At 36.7% G+C, this 20006-nt stretch overlaps 1 protein-coding gene across 1 annotated transcript in view; it reads right to left on the bottom strand.

Moving 5' to 3' along the window:
- The window catches only part of CNTN5 (contactin 5), a 1285703-nt gene that overhangs the window by 297027 nt on the left and 968670 nt on the right, over positions 1 to 20006 (bottom strand). Inside the window, exon 11 of the mRNA XM_037841191.1 lies at positions 18954 to 19056. Within this exon, the coding sequence (XP_037697119.1) occupies positions 18954 to 19056 (103 nt within the window). The remainder of the gene's footprint in view (positions 1 to 18953; positions 19057 to 20006) is intronic.

Here is a 20006-nt window from a genome sequence, read left to right as displayed (position 1 = left end):
GAAAACCCAACTGGGGTGGCCTAGGAGGTCAGATGCCTACACAACAGAAAACTACAACCTGCACCAAGAAAAACAAAGTTATGGCCCAGTCAAAGGAACAAACGTACACTTCAACTGAGATACAGGAATTTAAACAACTAATGCTAAATGAATTAAAAAAGTTTAGAGAAGATTTCACAAAAGAGATAGAGGCTATAAAGAAAACACTGGGCGTACATAAGGCAGAAATCGAAAGTTCAAAAAAACAGCTAGCAGAATATATGGAAATGAAAGGCACAACACAAGAGATGAAAGACACAGTGGAAACATACAACAGCAGATCTCAAGAGCCAGAAGAAAACTCTCAGGAACTAGAGAACAAAACACCTGAAAGCCTACACGCAAAGGAGCAGATAGAGAAAAGAATGAAAAAATATGAGCAACATTTCTGGGAACTTAAGGATGAAACAAAGTACAAGAATGTACATATCATTGGTGTCCCAGAAGGAGAAGAGAAGGGAAAAGGGGCAGAAGCAATAATAGAGGAAATAATCAGTGAAAATTTCCCATCTCTTATGAAAGACATAAAATTACAGATCCAAGAAGTGCAGCATACTCCAAACAGAATAGATCTGAATAGGCCTACGCCAAGACACTTAATAATCAGATTATCAAATGTCAAAGACAAAGAGAGAATCCTGAAAGCAGCAAGAGAAAAGCAATCTGTCACATACAAAGGAAGCTTAATAAGACTATGGACGGATCTCTCAGCAGAAACCATGGAGGCAAGAAGGAAGTGGTGTGACATATTTAAGATACTGAAAGAGAAAAACTGCCAACCAAGAATCTTACATCCAGCAAAGCTGTCCTTCAAATATGAGGGAGAGCTCAAAATATTTTCCGACAAACAGACAATGAGAGACTTTGTGAACAAGACACCTGCCCTACAGGAAATACTAAAGGGAGCACTATAGAATGATAGGAGAAGATAGGAGTGCTTGGTTTGGAACACAATTTTAGGAGATGGTAGCACAGCAATGTAAGTACACTGAACAAAGATAACTATGAATACGGTTGAGAGAGGAAGGCTGGGAGCATGTGAGACACCAGAAGAAAGGAGGAAAGATAAAGACTGGGACTGTGTAACTTGGTGAAATCTAGAGTGTTCAACAACTGTGATAAAATATGCTCTTTTATGAGGGAGAACAAGCAAATGTCAACCTTGCAAGGTATTAAAAATGGGGAGGGATTGGAGGAGGGATGCAATCAACATAAACTAGAGACTATAACTAACAGAATCATTGTATTATTCTTCCTTTAATGTAACCAAGGCAATATACCAAAGTAAATGCAGATAAGAGGGGGAGATGGGGAGGCAGGTTAGACACTTGACATTGGTGGTGGTGTCTGACTCTTTACTTTGATTTAAGGTTATTTTTCCTTTTGTTGCTTCCTGGTTGTCATTTTTTATTTCCTCTTTCTTTTGCCTCTCTACCTTCTTTGACTCTCCCTCCTGTCTTGTGGAAGAAATGTAGATTTCCTTATATAGATAGTGGTGAAGGTGGTGCACACATAAATATGTGACCATACAGAGAACCATTGAGTGTTTACTTAGGATGGAATGTATAGTGAGTGAACAAAACCATATTAAAAAAAAATGGGTTGATGACAAAACCTCGAGGGCAATATACTGAGTGAAATAAGCCAGACACATAAGGACAAATATTGCAGGGTCTCACTGAAGAAGAACTAATTATACTTTGTACACTTTGGATCTTTGGATGATTGTATGGTATCTGAACAATTCCAATAAAAATCAAAAGAAAAAAAGAACCTAGAGGAAATCACATGTTAAATAGACACGGAAGAGATTATAAAAGATCCAAATCAAACTTATAGAATGAAAACTTCAATGTCTGACATTAAAAACACACTGGACAGAATAGCAAAATAAACCCTGCACACAAAAAAATTAATCAATTTGAAGACATAGCAATAGAAACTACCCAAAATGAAACACACAAAGAAAAGGAAATTAACAACAACAAAAATGAACAGAGCATTAGTGAGCTGTGGGACAATTTGTAGCAGCCTATTATACATGCAATTATAACTCCCAGATTAGAAAGGGGAGGAAGAAAAAAAATACTTGAAGACATAATGGCCCAAATTTTTAGATCCATGAAGCTCAATGAACCTCAAGTGCAAGAAACAAGAAGAAAACCAGACTATGGCATACCATAATCACATTGCTTAAGATTAATGATTAAGAGATGATCTTAAAAGAGCCAGAGGAAAAAAAGCACATTATGGACAAAAGAACAAAGATATAGATGGCAGCAGATTTCTTGTGAAAAACAATGTAATTTAGAAGACAGTGGAGAAAAATATTTAAAATATTGAGTAAAAAATCTATCAGCCTGTAACTTTTTGCCAAGTGAATATATGTTTCCAAAAAGTAAATTAAACATTTATGAGATATACTTAAGTTGATAAATTCATGATCAGCAGACTTGTAATAAAGTAATTTTGAAGGAATTCCTTCAGGCAGAAGGAAATTAATGCCAGATAGAAACCTGGATATAAATAAAAAAGAGAAAATCTCAGAAAAAGTAGACTGAATGCTTTTCCTCTGATCATGAACAAGGCCCATAGGGTGTTCTTAATCCATCTATTCAGAATTGTACTAGTAATTCTAGGCAGTGTAATAAGGGGGAAAGACATATAGAGTTGAAAAAGAAGTAAAAATGTCTATTCACAGACAGCATTATTGTCTGTGTAGAAAATCCAAAGGCATCTACAAAAAAATGAGATTAACAAGGTTGCAGAATACAGGATCTAAAAAGTGAGGATAGCATGGTATCAGGATACAAGCTCTATTTACACTGTCAATTGTATTTCTATAAACTAACAATAAACAGTAAAAATTGAGTGCCATTTAAAAAAGCATGAAGATATGAAATACTTGGAATAAATCTGATGAAAGATGTATAAGATCTGTACCTTTATAATTTAAAATAAAATAAAAAATTATCAAAAGCATTTAAAGAAGACCTCAATAAATGGAGTGATATACTCTTAATGGATTGGAATATTTGATATTATAAAGCTGTTAACTTTCCTTAAGTTTATCTATAGATTCAACATAATACCAAATGAAACCCCAGATGGCTTTTTTTTTTTTTTTGAGGAAATTCACAAGCTGATTCTAAAATTCATATGGAAGTAAAACAAATCTAGAATAGCCAAAACTAGCCAAAACAACTTTAAAAAGAAGAAACAAGTTGGATGGCTAACACTACCTGACTTGACATCTTATTATAAAGCTACAGTAATCAAGACTGTGATAGGGATGTCTAAATGAACAAATAGACTGAAGGAAGAGGCAGTTCAGAAATAGACTAACATTCATGTTCAACTGATTTTTGACAAAAGTTGAAGGCAATGAAAAGATACTCTTTTCAGCATATGGTGCTAGAACAAATGGATATCTATATGCAAATAAAGAATTTTAATCTATACCTTGCATCATACAAAAAAAAATAACTCAAAATATGTTGTAGGTCTAACTGTAAACCTTAAGTTATAAAATTTCTTAGAGAAAATGTAGGAGAAAATGTTTTGTATTTGGGCTAACCAAATATTTCTTATGCATGGCACCAAAAGCTCAATCCATAAAAGAAAAAAAAAAATTGAAATTCTAGACTTCATAAAAATTTAGAACTTTTGCTCTTTGAAAGATATTAAGACAATAACATGACCAGCCTCAGAATGGGATAAAATATTTGCAAATTTTTATGACAAAGGACTTGTATCCTAAAGTACTCAAACTTAATAAGTAAACTGTAAACCCAGCTGAAATACAAAAAACAAAGAAACAAAAATTCCTTGGCAAGACATTCACCAAAACAAGGTACATGAATATCAGATAAGCACCTGAGAATATGCTCGATATCTTCAGTCATGAGGAGTGTGCCAGTTTGAATGTATTATGTCCCCCCAAATGCCATTATCTTTGATGTAATCTTGTGTGGGCAGACCTATCAGTGTTAATTAGATTGTAACTCTCTGAGTGTTTCCATGAAGATGTGCCCCACCCAACTGCAGGCAATAACTCTGATGAGATAATTTCCATGGAGGCGTGGCCCCATCCATTCAGTGTGGGCCTTGATTACTGGAGCAGTACACAAGCTCAGACAGAAGGAGTGAACTTGCTACAGCCAAGAGGAACACTTTGAAGAAAGCACAGGAGCTGCAGATAAGAGACAGTTTGGAGACGGCCATTGAAAGCAGACTTTTGCTCCAGAGAAACCAAGAGAGGACAAACACCCCAAGAGCAACTAAGAGTGACATTTTTGAGGAACTGCAGTCTAGAGAGGAACATCCTGGGAGAAAGCCATTTTGAAACCAGAACTTTGGAGCAGACACCAGCCATGTCTGGTTTTCCGGACACCACTGGCCCTCCTCCAGTGAAGGTACCCGATTGCTGATGTGTTACTTTGGACACTTTATGGCCTTAAGATTGTAACTGTGTAACCAAATAAAACCCGTTTTAATAAAAGCCAATCCATCTCTGGTGTTTTGCATTCCAGCAGCATTAGCAAACTACAACAAGGAAATACAATTTATGACCACAATGAGATAACACTATACACATATTAGAAAAGCAAAAATACAAAGACTGACCAAGTGTCAGCAAAGTTACCTGCTGATGGGAATGTAAATACACCCCTACTATACAATTACCTGTTCTACTCCCAGGTTTTTACTTAATGGAAATGAAAGTTTATGTGCATAACTGTAAGTGAATGTTAATATAAACTTCATTGGTAATAGCTGAAACCTGGAAACAACCCATATTCCCATAAATTAGAGGAACACACTGTAGTATACAATGGAATGCTATTCAGCAATAAAAAGAAGCCAACTATTGACACTTTCTACAACCTAGATGAATCTCAAGAAAATTATTCTGAGTGAAAAAAGGCCAGATAAAAAAGAATACATATTATTTGATTCTGGTTACATAGGATCCTACAGAATGCAAATTACTATTTAGTGATGGGAAAACAGATCAGTGATTGCTTAGGGCTGGAGGATGCATAGATGGGAAGGAGGGAGAGATCACAAACATACACGTGAACGCTTGTGGGTGCTGGATATGTTCATTAGGAAGATTGTAGTGATAGTTTCCTGGGTGAATCCATATGTTAAAATGCATCAAATTGTACCTTTTAAACATGTTTATTTTACTTTAAGAAAGAGCCTGACAAAATACTTTAGCAGTATAATTAACTTACTTACTTGATCCTCTGACTTTATGTGCATTTTCTCTACATATTTAAGTCACTGAAAATGTATTAGAATATTTATTTGTTCTATTATACCCCCCTTTAGTTCCTAAACAAAAACAAAATTAAAACCTATGGGGTAGCCATCTTATGCATCATCTCTTTAGATACCAGTAATTATGTTTTTATAACTATTTTCTGTTATTTGTAACATACAGTCAAGGAAAACCAGAGACTCATGATGATGCCAAAGGCAATGACAGAGGAATTATCTTGGGCTAGCTTCCTTTATATTTCAATTCCCTCTTTCAAGAGGGATTTTTGTGTGGAATCTCACAGATCACATGGTCAGTGGTGACAAACTGTTGGTGCTAAAATAAATTTTGTTGACATTAAAAGATAAAAATATGCAGTCAACAACCATTTATTCTAATAGCTTTCTAGGGCTATGGGGAAAGATTGTATTTATTAACTCAGGTGTTAAAAATTAAACAGCATATAAATGAAGGAAGAACATGTCATCACTCAGGTTCTGATTGACTTGATTCCTAAGTTAGGGTTTAACTTCTGCCACTTTAGCCTTAATTACTCTAATTCATCACATCCAAGATATCTCTGGTTGTACGACACACCATTATTTTATGAATCACTAAGAAAGAAAACACTGCCAACTAAACTATGACATATCATCAATTGCAATACACATCTGGATTTCAGAAGAGTTAAAATGAGAAAAAAAGTATGTCTTGAAGTCTATTATATATGCCTTCACTCAATGGAATGGGAATAAATGCAACATAATGACATAAAGGTAGAGGCAGGAAGATTTTCTTGTCCTATGTGGCTATATAGGGGACACTGATGTGTGCTCTCCTTTCAGAAGTGCTGAGAAGGCTGTTTTTCCTCTGTAGGGATTTTTGAAACAAAGGACCTGATTTCACAGTGTGCCTTACTTTGAGAAAACGGACATAAATGAGATCATCTAGAAGTTCTAAAGCACATTGATTCAATATCCTAAAGAAAAGTAGGGAAGAGAAATGATCAGAAGTACTTATCATTTGCCTTCTGTACTATAAATCCCCAGTTGATACATGTCCCTACAGAGTATCATTTTTGTATCTATTGGCTATTAGTTAAGCTTATTTTTAAGACTAAAACACATTATTCTAAAAATCTGACATGAAAACCCTTCTGCATTATTTACCTACCAACAAAAACAGTTATCAGGCCACAGAAGGTAGATGCTGCTATATTACATTGCCAGTTTGAAAAATGAGAAAAAGAAAGAAAAGACAGAATGAAGGATGTTTGGTTCATGTCAATATTTTCTGTCTGTCTTTCTGTGGATGTAACCATTTATTTATGTACACATACAGATATACACATATTTTCATACACATACTGGTCTCACAGATACATGCAATACATTAGCAAATTTACTTGCAGCAAATTCTATCATGTGCATGTGACTCCACCATTGAAAATCAAACATACAGCCAAGGACTCGACTTCATTGTTACATGAAATAGAAAATACTAAGATATGGTGAAGTATCATAACATGACTTATCTAAGGAAACAATGCATAAAGCAACAGAAAATTCAAGTGTACTTTGATTTTACAGTGTGAATACATGCACATTTCATTTAATTGCATATTTAAAAACTACAAATAGATTTACAATATAAAAGTGAAGATATGAAATTGCAATATTTTATCTTCCCAGGATTTTTTAAAAATAGTAGTACTGCAGGGAGAAATAAAACCAAGCTAATGTTACTTTTAAGATATAGGCATAGGAGATGATTTTGAAAATTATAATTCAGTGAACTGCCTTTTTCCAGTGATGTTACCACCACCCTCTCTATATGGCACCTGTTTCCAGGTAGTATAATAAATGCCCTGAGAGAGATACTCCAAAGACAAAAAGGGTTTTATATATCTCTGGTTACTTATTTGTTAAGAGCATAAGAGTGAACAAATAAACTTTATATAGGATCTTCTGTGTCTTGATGTCATATATATCAGAGATACAAGGGAGAGTTTTCACCAATGTCACCCATCTTGTAAGAAACTGAAGACCTACACCATGATGCATCCTCTAAATTTCAGGATAAATTCTAAACTGGGAAAAACTAGAGTTCATACATGAATTTATAGGATTAGGTACTTACTGAAATATTTCTGTCATAAGATTCTAGAATATGATTTATTAATATGTGACCAATGAGGCTAATGCGTGTCCCTGAAAACCCAGAGGAAACCACCAATTTAAATACACAACTGATAAGAGAAAAACTGTGCATCAATAAATTTTTGTATATAGTCATGAGGTTACATAATTCTAAAAGTTTTCAGTAGTTGATAAAGTATCTTGAAAAAGTAGACCATAACAGTAATGATTATAAATACATATAAAATTAGTTTTCTCCAACATGAATTAGAGATGTTCTTAATCTTTTTGAGAGGTAAAATACAAACAAATATTTCAAGAGAGCCGCAGGATAGTCTGTCAGTCTGCAGTGACTTGACAGTTATAGCCCACATGGAAACCAACTCACTTCACTCTAAATCTGTGCTTACAGACCACCAGCTTTCTGATTAGCCATGACTCTACTGAGAGCATTCCTTATTAGCACAGACAACCAGGACTCATGAACTAATACATTTTTCTCTGATTCAACAGAGTATCTTTGAGAGAGCAACAATCATGATAGAACCCATAAATCAAGCACAAAAAAATGTGTGTCTAAATCTTATACATAAATATAATGGGAGGAGTAGACTTTGCCCTGGAGGAGAGGTGAAAAAGTTAATGATTTTTCTTTTGGTTATATTAAGAAGAAGATAATATGATGGCCAGTGTTAAGTTCCATTTCCTTTCTGTGCTGGCTACACAGCAGGACTACATTTACCAGCCTCCTTTGCAGTGAGATGGTTAGGTCACTTAGTTTTAGCAATGGAATGAGTAGATGTGATAAACACCCCATCCAGGCCTGTTTATAGAATGTCACATGACCTGCCATGCATTTTAGCTCTTTCCCAATCCACTGGCTGAATCCAGAGGAAGAAAAGGCCTTAGAAGATGGAAGAGGACTATGACTGAAGGAGCCTGGATGACTGTATTAAGCCACTGAGAACTGGGGTTTGTTACCACCACTAGTCTGGCCATAGTAGCACACTGCAGTGCTCCCACTTCAGAGAATATTAACAAGTACCTAGAATGTGCTTAAGAAATGGCTGGCTGGGTGGCACTGAATATTTTAGGTTGATTTTAATTAAATTTTTATGAAAGAGATAGGATTTTAGATGGATTTTATTGAGTGATTAGAGATGGTATGGAGACCCAGGGCCGGGCTCCCCCTCCATATGGAGAGTAAGTTGCAGCATGTAGCCACCTATATGACCAGGATAGAAGTTGAAGGTAAACAGACCTCCTCAGGGAAGAAAGAATGTGCAGATGGTGTCCTAAACCACTTATCTCCAGACCCCTGTGTCATGAGACCCTGCTGAAACTCTATTCTCATACCCTATGGAATGTCTTTGTCCTAAGCCCTTATGAGCCGCCCTTTGCACTCCCACCTTCGCAGGGCGCTCCTTTCATTTTCCGGTCAGCCACCACCTGAGACTCTCCTGTTTGTAAGTCCTAATAAAACTCATGTCTGACTCTGTGCCTGGAGAGTTCTTTGGTCTTGTGGCTGCCCCGACCTGAGCCCTCTAAGAGCTGGGTTGGAAGAGATGGTTTTAGAAGGAAGAAGACAAGTGAAGAGGGATTTTCAGTTAGGTGGAACAGTATGATGTAAAGCTTGGGAAAGGAAGGAAGGAAGAGAGGAAGGAAGGAAAGAAGGAAAGCAGCATTATGGATATTAAGTCACCAATAGAAGAGACAACAATTGGGCAAAAACTTTAAATTTCTAATGGAACACTCCATTGGAATTTGTGAGTGATTATTATAAAACTTACAGAAATTAGACTGTGAGAGTTCAAAATGAGTAATCTGAGGTCAGTGAGGATAACTGATTTGCCTCAATTCACCCCATTCATAATCCATTGAGAGCATATGGGGATGTCGTTGGAATCTAAGTGAGATACGGAAACCATCCTGTACTTGGTAGAAGTTCAGTTTTAAATATACCGAGATTGTTAACATCTTTTTGTTTGAAACTTCTTTTTTTTTTTCCCCTCTACTAATTTCTTATTCAGTCAAAATCAGTATCTGGTGAAACATTTTGGGGGGAGTGGATAGAATGAAGTTACAGTCTCATGGTAGATAGTCTGATTCCTCATATCCTATTTATGATTCTTATTAGCCAGCCAGGTTCTGATGCCACAATCTGCATCCAGTGGAAGAGCTATTCAATGAAAACTGCAGGAAGATTCACCCAAAATGAAGCTGTTGGACCAGAGTAAACCAATCCAAGTAAAAATGTCAGCAATTTTGCAATTATTTCTTACCTTTACACCCTTGGTGGCTTGTCTTGTATAAACATACTTCTGTTCTAAATCACTGAGACACTTAAGTGCACCTAGAAAACTATTTCCTACGATAAACAGGAAATTACTTTTAGCAACTGAAAACTGGCATGTCAATTGATGAGAGCATCAGTTTAAGAATCAGGAGACATGGTTCTCTATCTTGCTAGCTGTGGGGCCTTGTGCATGCATGTAGTTTCTCTGCTGAGGCAGATTAAGTGATCTTATGACAGCCTTGGAAAAGGTGGAAATATGATTCCAGTTAACTGTGACTCCAAATGTGAATAATAAATTGGTCCCTTTTCCCTAGAAATAGATAATGCCTCTGAGTGCATAAATAAATAAAACACTCCCTGTTGACACTATGGAAGAGTGTTGAAAATGTAAAGCACATCAGATGAAGACACATCAAAACATTAGCCTGAGCAATACACCTACATGTCTTGGTATAGCCTTTCTCTCCTGGAGACTCTGTTTCCCTTCTACAGATTGATGTCCAGCTGCATGATCTCTAAGGTTCTTCCAGGGACCAGCCCCTGAGGGTAACACCTGAAATCAAGATGCATCCTTGGTCTCAACTGCAGTAAAGCTTATAAGGGTAAATTTCGTTGACTCCATAATGTACTTCTTTTAGGTAACAGCTATGCATTTACAGATACATAGGCCCAGTGACTGACTCCTATGCCCAGATGTTCTGTCAATCTAACAATGAAGTAATTTGATTTTTTGTTTGATAGATAAATACCACACAACTCCAATTTATTTTTAATTCCTACAGCCCTTAGTGACTGGTAGTTTCAAATAAACAGTATTAATAAATCATCAATCGGTAACTAAAGAGCAGCTTCTTTCAGTAACGTTTGCCAGTTGCAAGCTGTGGGAAATCTCAGAGGAATATTTGTCATTCTCACAGTTACAAGGGGACAGAAGAGCAGCCATCTGAGACAGCCTGACTAAGGACCAAGGAAAAGAAAACAAACTATAACAAGAATGACTTTATGAATTGATAACTGATGCTTTCTTATTTGCAATAAGCATATAAAATATTTTTTAAAAAATTCTACGTTGCCTAATAGGCATTTGATGGAGTATAACAAAAGATGATTTGCAAATGCTATCTGAAAGACAGATAAGCAGGAACTGAAAAGGGCAGGAAATTGAATGTGTTCTTCCCTCCCACCTCTATCACCAGGTTTCAGATGAATCTGGAAAGGTCATTCACATAATTATTACAGTAACTGGTTCAGGGCCTTTTGAGCACAGCTGATCTGATTGTGTTAATAGCTGCAAAAGCAAGATAAGGAACATGTAAAGTAAAAAAAAAAATAAAAAATCTGCCTGTAACACTATTAGCAGGCAGGATTGTTAGAGTAGATAAACTGATGTTGCTTCATAGCATATGGCTTTTTTATTACAGAATAACCCCAAGTTTGCCCTTGTGCTCAGGGTCATTTAAACATCAGTGACCAAATTTTACTTCTTTGTTGTTGGCGGTTATATGACATATCTAGTGATCTTTCTGGGGTCTGCAAAAGGTCACATGGTGAAATGAAATCTGCCAGAAAGCTGTAGCTAATATAATGTGGTAAGAATTTTCTGGACCAAGACATGTGAAAGGCATCTGGAGGCACCTCTCTGGAACCAAACCAAAAGTAATAACATACCTCCTGCTATAAAACATGGAACACATTCTTCATACCTTCATTCAGTTGAGTAAATGTATTCAGCTCCTGCTGCATACAGGAATACTCAAGAGATCCCAAAATTTAGCCCAATGAAGAAGACAAATACACACAGCTGGCCCCAATAGGGCAGGCTAAATGGTGAAATACTGGTGGTCACAGAGTTCCAAAGACTGAACAAGATTGTGCCGGCAGGATGTTCTAGACTGAGGGTTACAGAGTCACAGAAGTGGAAAAGCACCTGTGGCTAAGGTACACAGGGTGTGGCTGGTTATGAGGTTTGAAAAGGCAAGTGGAGCCTATGACAATTATTCAGTTACTACTTTCAGCTCCACCCTTCCAAACTGCTTTGTGATGCCTGGGCTTGGTCTCTGCAAACCAAATCTCTGCTTTGGGAGAAGTCACCCTGTGAAGCACTGCCAGTAGGGGGAGCTGGAGGAAGACAAGCCTGGAGAGGGAGAAGGGACACCTTTTGCTCTCAGTGGGTTTCTTGTGGGGTTCTTTTAAGTTTCCTGTGAATAGCACCTCAGCAAGTCTCCCTGCCTATAGCAGCAACTGAATCTCACTTGTGGTTTTTCCAAACTTGCAGGAGTAGCTTCTTTGCATCCCAGCTTGCTGGTGCGCCCGCTCAGAGGTCTGGGTTCCTTAGGGGTACATCAGAGCTTCCAATTTTAATTATTCCAATTTTTGCTTTTGTTCCCTCGGCCCTAGAGGGGGTAGCTGCTTCCTGCAGGTGCTACTTCTCCGAAGTCATTTTACCCTTTCATTTACCTAGTTGTTAAGCTTATATCCAGTTGACAATTCTTTACCTTAAAGGCTGTTAATGATAATAGCTAACAGTTACTGTGCAGATTTTGTGCCAGACACTGTTCTTTCTATTACCTCTTTTAATCCCCACAACAATCATATTATGTAGGTAAAATTATCATTCCCATTTTAGAAATGAGGATTCAGAGACACAGGTTAAATGACTTGCCCAAGGCTATACGTTTGAGCTATCAAGAGTCGGAGCAGAAATTCAAACTTTAGGCAGTCTAGCTCCAGAGTCCTTACTTTAATCACTATACTTTACTGTCTTTCTACATTTTCTATTATCCTAAGTTTTTTAGATTTTATTATACAAGGCAACTACGAATTAAAATCATGGACCAGGAAATGACTTGATAAGGCTCTTATTTTAGGAAAATAGCTTTTGCTGCAGATAAAGAATAGGTTGGATCAGGGAGAGATCAGACAAAACAAATGGAGAAAAATGGGACTGAAAATTCTTGCAAAGGTGTGGCCAAAGAACTAGGAAGAGGATAAGGATCCTGTATTGTCATGGAAACTAAAGGAGGAAAGAGATCTTTTGTGCACATTTAGATGCTTAATAAATGGTAGTTGAACAGCACTGTAGGGATTATCAAAGGAAGTAAACTAGAAATGAAAACAGATTCCTAGGCTTCACCTAGGACCAAGCCAAGGTGAGGTGACAAGAATATGCCATGGAGCCACGAAGCAGAGACGTCTGGCAGGGCATCCCTGGACTGGAGGGAACGATGGTTGAGCTGAGCTGAGAGTTAGCAAAATGGAAGCTCAAGCAGACAAAATGTGGGTTGTTAGTGTAATCCTAATTGAAACAGCTCCACATGGGTTCCAGTTTATAGTAGATAGCCACAGCTAGGAAGAAACTAAAACTCTGCAGGAATAGAGAGGTGGAGGGACAGGGGTTACGATGATGATGACCATGATTTATGTGTGTGAAAGACTGACAAATCAAGAGAAGGTGAAGGATATGTAGTTAGGGTCAGATATGGGGAATTAGGAATCTGAAATTAGAACTGACTTTCTCCATGTAGACTTGACTTAAAAACAGAGCACAACCAGTTGAAAATATTACCAACTTTAAATTACATACCACATGTAGAGAAAACTATTGGGAGGAAATATTTATTGGGTCCTCGTGGGATTCCTTTCCTGCATATTCCTTTGACCCCACATCTCTCATTCCTCTCAAGGGTATTGTATCCATTGTTTAAAAGCACACCTGGTTAGTATCAAACATACTCTTCCTTCCCTAAACAGGTTCTCCAGGCTGATGCCAAGAGAGAAAAGGCCACTCTCTTTATTTCAACTTCCTGCATATGCCACCAACCACTTTAAAATGTTATGTAATAACATAGCTGCCAAGCAGCAGCTAATTAAGTCTGCCTGGCTCTATCCTTCCCCTTCTAATATTCAGCCTGTGGGCGGATGAGCGGCCAGCAAAAAAGAATGTTTAAAATTTTCATTTCCAACTCTGACCTAGACCATTTCTCTCATTTCAGGGAACATTACATCTAAATTATTAGAAGACAAATGGGTATTATTATATTCTTAAAGCAGTGTGGGGAAAGAGCGTCTCCTGCCTCTCCTGATAACCCATTTTCTCGGTAACAACTCTTTTTGTCAAGAACTTCTACATCACATCCAATCTAATTCTGCTAGTTTAATCTCATACTCTCCAAAGAGCCCTCCTTCCTCAACCTTGTTGAAACTGGAGAACAGCTTGTGAGCAATCTCTTGATAATAACCTTCCATATGTTTAAAGCAGCCTTTTCTTTCCAAAGTGATTAATCCCCCCTCTCCATTTTTTCAAGCACTTTGCTGTATTTCCCAAGCCTTTACATACCCTTTTTCTCTATGGATTATCTTTAAACATTTCTTATTTATCTGAGGAAATAATATCTTTGCATAATTGACCGACACCAAATATAGCGTGACACAGTTACTTCATGTTGCAAGTTCTACACTCAGTATTGAGCAAGTCTACTTTAAGGGAAATTTCTAGAAGTATAACTAGTGTGCTTCTGTTGTATTTTGTCCCTGTAGCCTATAGAGAAACCATCTGATTTTTGCTAAATTAAGATTTAAGCTTGGGTTTCTTTGGAAGATATCTTACAGCTGACAGCTTTCCTTTTGATTTTTTACTTAACTTCGAGTTAGCCAGGTTGGGGAACTTGGGTGATATCAAAAGATAGTAAAATCCAATAACCTAAAATCATTTATCTTCTGCTATTTTTAAGAATATGGAAGAATCATAAGCTTATATATTTCAACATTATCTGTGCAACTATGGTTGCATTAAACTTCAACACCTAAATTACAGGAACTGAATGTCTTTAGGGTAGATCATTTAGAGATAAATGTATGTTTTTAGAAGAGTAAAAGTGAAGTTTGTGAGTAATGGAACAGTATTCTGACATGTTTTGAATGTATGATTCTTCAAAGTCAGATAAATTTCCTAGTTTGGCTTATCAAACTAGGAAAGTAGATCATGTCATGGGTCAGAGAAAGTGCAAAAGGCAGAAAATCTGCCATTATTGTACTTTAGTTTCAGTTCAAAATTGTAACAACAAAGCTGATCAGTCAATCTGTCCAGCAATAAAAGTTGACTGAGGGGGGATAGCTCAGTCAAGGAGTGCAGCTGCTGCTGCTGTAGCAACTGAGAATGGACTCTAGAAAATGTGATGCAAGATCTAGCAGAATGTACCTGTGAAGATAAAATGGGATCTCCTCGGTAAATGGAAGCTAATACAGTCCCTGTCACACAGTTGGTTCTAAATACCTTCAGTCCAGAATCTGATGTTCAGTTCGTTCAAGGATATTTAGTTCATTTACAATTATGAGATGAACCATGCAAAGCCCACCCCTTGCTTTTTTGTCAACTCTGCATTAATCAATGGGTCATTTTCCCTTAAGAGAAGAGGCTGATCTACAGCAATGTTTGATTCAATAAATAACATGATAAAAATGGTGATTTTTTGTAGGAAATCTGGATTGCTCCAGTAGGGTTGGGAAGATGCAAGGTTGGAAACAGCAAGACTTTGTATTTACGATCTCCTTATTTGTCATTCAAGTCATTATTCCATCAAATATCACCTTGTGTTATATAATCTTCAGTCTGTCCTTCCATGTGGCCTCTTAAATATAGCAAATCTCTCTAATTCTTACCCTCACTCTACCCCTCAAAACAAACAAAAAAAGCAAGCAAGCAAGCAAATCAAACAAAACCAAAAAATATTCCTATGGGGCAATGGATCAAGGTTGGCTTTTTGGACTGTTTTGTCAAATACTGAGCATGACTTGGATGTGAAAATAAGTTTTGAGAATAAAATGAAGGGAGAAAGAGAAATTACAGGTCTAAGAGAAGGAGATACTTGAAAGAATGAGACAAGAACAAGGCAGGAAGAGATGAGGACACGAGTAAAGTCTGAATTTGTATTTAAATAGAAGAAGATGAGAAGGCAAGGGAGTAGTGTCTAGTGGATGTGGATGGCTGTATTTGAGAAGGCAGGAAGTAGTCAAGAAGCTTTGTGACTTAAAAAGATATTATTTATTATTTGTCAATAAAGAGTTGCTAAGATTAAGTAGACACAGTATTTCTGAGTTAATTCAGTCATTCAGCAAATATTTCCTGAGTACCACCTTTGGGCCAACCACTGTGTTTAGCACTAGGGAGAAACAACTTAGGGATTCAGTCATGATTCTTGCCCTCCTGGGGCTTAAGGCCTAATAATGGGGACCATGGTGGCTATTCTGTTAGCCTCTCTTGACTGTCATCCCTCTGTCCCCACAAGACTCTCAGCCCTGCTTTGTATTTACAGACTGCTTCCTCTAGGTTTGCAGGTAGGCTTCTGGTTGGCTTTGGCCATGTGAGCCATCAAAGGAGGTCAGAAGAGATGAGGAAAAAAGTCAGGATATGAACTTCCTGACCCCTTCCTTGTCTGTGTTCTTATGATGACAACATCTCCTCATGATTTCAGAGGATACATGACTACAGAGCTCCTGTTGGGTGCCCCCTGCCCAGCTCTTTATCTCCAGATCTCACTGTTCTGATAACACATCTCCTCCCCCTTGCTCTTTCAGGCTTCAGGGTGATAATGGCTTCCTGCTCTCATTAGTTTCTGAACACCTTGGCTTCTCTTCTTGGTCCTCTTAACCCTGCTCACGATGCTGTGAAGCGTGCCTTCACTAACCTCTTTTGAACCATCGGGTAAGACTCTGTTTCCAGATGGGATCCTGACTGATGCAGAATAGTTTTTATGTTTTCCATTTTTTAAGCAAAGAAACACACATGTAACAATTTAAAATTGTGTAAGGGTTATGAGGAAAAAACCCAAGTGTTTAGATAGAGTAAAATGGGTGTGAGTTAGATGAGGTGGTCACAGATGGCCTTTTTAGGGAGGTGATATTTGAGGCCAGAGGATGAGAGAGAGGCAGCACTGAAAGAACAGAGGAGTGATCCAGACAGAGCAAACAGCAAGTGCAAAGGCCATGAGGTAGAAAAGAGCTTGACATATTCCATGCCAGAATTTGAATTTAATATTCCGTGATGAACATTTGGTTAAAATACTCCGTAAGAACACATAGAGCAGGGAAGAATCGGCCAGGGTGACAGGGACCTGACCAATATCCAGTGCAAGATATTAAAGTTTTCAGAAAAGACAAAGGCCCACCAGAGCACCATGGAGTTGTTAAAGTGGCAAGCAGCTTAGGTGAACTGTAGGATCAAACCAGATGCCAGGGCATTGATTTGAAACAGCCTTGATCATGTCTGCAAGCAAGGATTATCTAATCTGCATGGTAAAATGCTGCAAATGAATTAATATATATACGATGTTATTTCTCTCATCTTGTTTACTTTGACCAGGGTAGCAGGTACAGTATTAAGGAAAACACAAGCCTCTTCTTGACACATTTTCTTCATATTTGTGACATTTCACAGAAAGGATAGCAAATGAGCAACAGAGATGATCTTGTCTGAGGCTACATGTCTTCCTTGCCCTCCTTTATTTTTGGGGTGGGGTGGGGATGGGGAGGTTTGTTGGCGGACAAAAGAGTGGAGAAGTTGAAGAAAAATGAAATATTAATAAAATAATATAAATGATTTGACTGTTGGATCTTACCTAGAATGAAAGGTACTTTAAGAATTAATTTACTGAGCATATTTCAAGGCTTCTAAAAGCAAACACATCTAACTTATTAAATAAGTTTGCCTGGGGAAATATCCTATATTATTATTTTTCTGTATAAATCTAGTTCACTAACACATTTTACAATATGACTTTCCTTTGTTTGTGGCTTTAGTACAAATTCTGGCATTTAAGAATTATTTAGCTGCAGGATATACATAAAATCTTTGGACTCAAGTCAAAATATAGTATTTTTGCATTTGTCAGAATAGAGCTTTTCACTTGAGACATTTTCATACATACATGACACTGCAACATGGGAACATGATGAAATATAGGAATTTCAAGGTATTATTTAATCTTATGCATTTAACTATTATCTCTGGTTTGGGAGGTCTTCCTTAGATATCTGCCTAAATAGCTCCTAGAGGTATTTTAAGTTCTTGCAATGTATTTCTTTTTATGGCTATCATTTGCTTAAAAGATGGGCCACTCAACAATCTATTTTGATTTTAGTTTATTATGCTGCTGCTTCTACTTGGATCTGAGTAGAATTGCAAAGACATGCTACTTCAATCAATATTGAAATTATAAAACTTGGTGCTTACTGGGTTCATCACTGAAGCCTCCACTTACCTACTGAATTTTTCATGTTTACTAATATTTTCCTCACCCATAGGTTAAACCTACTTTAAAAAGCACATTTGTGTGTAGCATATTTATCTCAAGCACTTTAATTGTTATGTTGTGGGAGTTAGCTCTCTAAAAATGAAGTAAAATGATTAGTATTTCCTATAGAAATGTATTTATGCAAATTATAATTATAGAGTCTGGAAAGGACCCTGAGGCCTTATCATCCTAAAAGAGAGGAAAAAAGAAAAAGAAAAAAGAAAAACCCAACAACGCTGCTTAAAATAAATCATAAAACTCCAATCAAGAATAATCAAAATCCCACTCATCCTCTACTTTCAGGATCCACATTATTATTGTCATTTGACAAGTAACTACATTTCATGGGATTTAAACCCACAGAAATAGAATCATGAAGTATAACAGATATTAGGATGTGATAGATAACATCTTTCTGATTTGGGGAATTATTAGGTGTACATATTAGCTGCTGGTGCTATCATTTTATCATTATTTCAGAAGAAACTGAAATGATCAGCTGGTTCACATAAATATTATCCTTATGATTGATATATTGTTGCCTTATTAAATCTTATCAGAATCTATATCCCATCCAGATGAGCAGAGAGTTCCTTGTCCTTTTATCTTCCTTTCGTTTGTGTCATTGCTTTTGAGTTTAGGCTGAAATTTTAAGACATGTGGGCAAAAGATATGTAAAGCTCTTCTTTCATTTATTCAAGTTGCTGGTAAAATAGCAAAATTATATACATTATTTTCCATAGAAATGACTAGGAAGAGAATTATAATTGGTTACTTCATCAATTCCCATTTGCCCTTCTTTTAAAAAATGAATAACCACCAAGGAGCTTCTGAGAAAATGCAATCTAGCAAAATAAGTGATCCAAAAATAAGACGTCACATTTTAATAAACAATTGTATCTAATTATGGAAGAATATGTACTTACTTGCCAAGTGCAAAGCACTCCATCTTAACAGTTGTTCCCTTAGCAGCTGTAACCGTGAAAGGAAAATGGACCTCAATTTTCGGCTCATATTCTCCCATCACACCTGGGAAAAAAGAATAGTTTTTAAACATAAAATGAATGTCACAATTTCCTTCAAATTCTGGAGATGCTACATTGAAAATCACTGTGGTTTGGTTGCTATTGTCTACTTGATGACTGCTAAATTTTTTGATACATTGAAATAAGAAGTACATGTAGGCTCAATCATTATGGTGAAATTATAGTCTTTCCCTAAGGGATGAATTGTATTTATGTTCAATACCATTTAATGTTTTAATTACTGAAAATGTTAACTAACACTGGTAGTTAAGCTAATGATTATTCTCCAAAAGAAATAAACAACTATGGACATTTCCCATAGTAAATAATCATGTTGATTCTTATTTTTCTTTTTAAGTAGAAAAAGTATCATGACTTCCTTAATCACTGACAAATAAATGAACATCCATTTATTAAATCCACATGGTATTTATTGAATAAATATAACATGGAAGGCATTATGCTAGGCAGTGTGGGTGTTACAAAAGATAAATCAGATATTGACTATGTGCTCAAGCACCCAGTAAGTATATTCTGAAAGAGAGAAAGAACATATAAGGAGTATGAGAGAAGTGCTATGTATCAAAATAACTGTAATACACGATAGGAAGTGATGGGTGACATGAAAGAGGTGTCCCAAAAAGTATTATGTGCATATGAGGGGATAAAACAATCACTTCCAGAAATCACGAACAGTTTCATGGAGGAGAGACTGTTTTAATTTTGATTATAAGAATAACTGAGCTTTAGATAAGTGGGGGAAAGAAGAGAGAAGCAGCAAACAGAACTGTAGAAAACAAAGGGAAAATATGGGAGATCATCAGAAACAGAAATGGAATTTTGCTGGCAAGTTGCTGTGTGAAGGAGAGTAACACTAGATAAATTTGGAAATATAGATGAAGGTCAAAGAAGAGAATCTTGATTGCCTAGGTAAGACATTCAGATTTTAATATG

Source organism: Choloepus didactylus, chromosome 6 (genome assembly GCF_015220235.1).
Source record: "Choloepus didactylus isolate mChoDid1 chromosome 6, mChoDid1.pri, whole genome shotgun sequence".
NCBI lineage: Eukaryota > Metazoa > Chordata > Mammalia > Pilosa > Megalonychidae > Choloepus > Choloepus didactylus.
The sequence above is the reverse complement of the archived record's forward strand: the minus strand, read 5'-3'. Positions and strand labels throughout refer to the sequence as shown.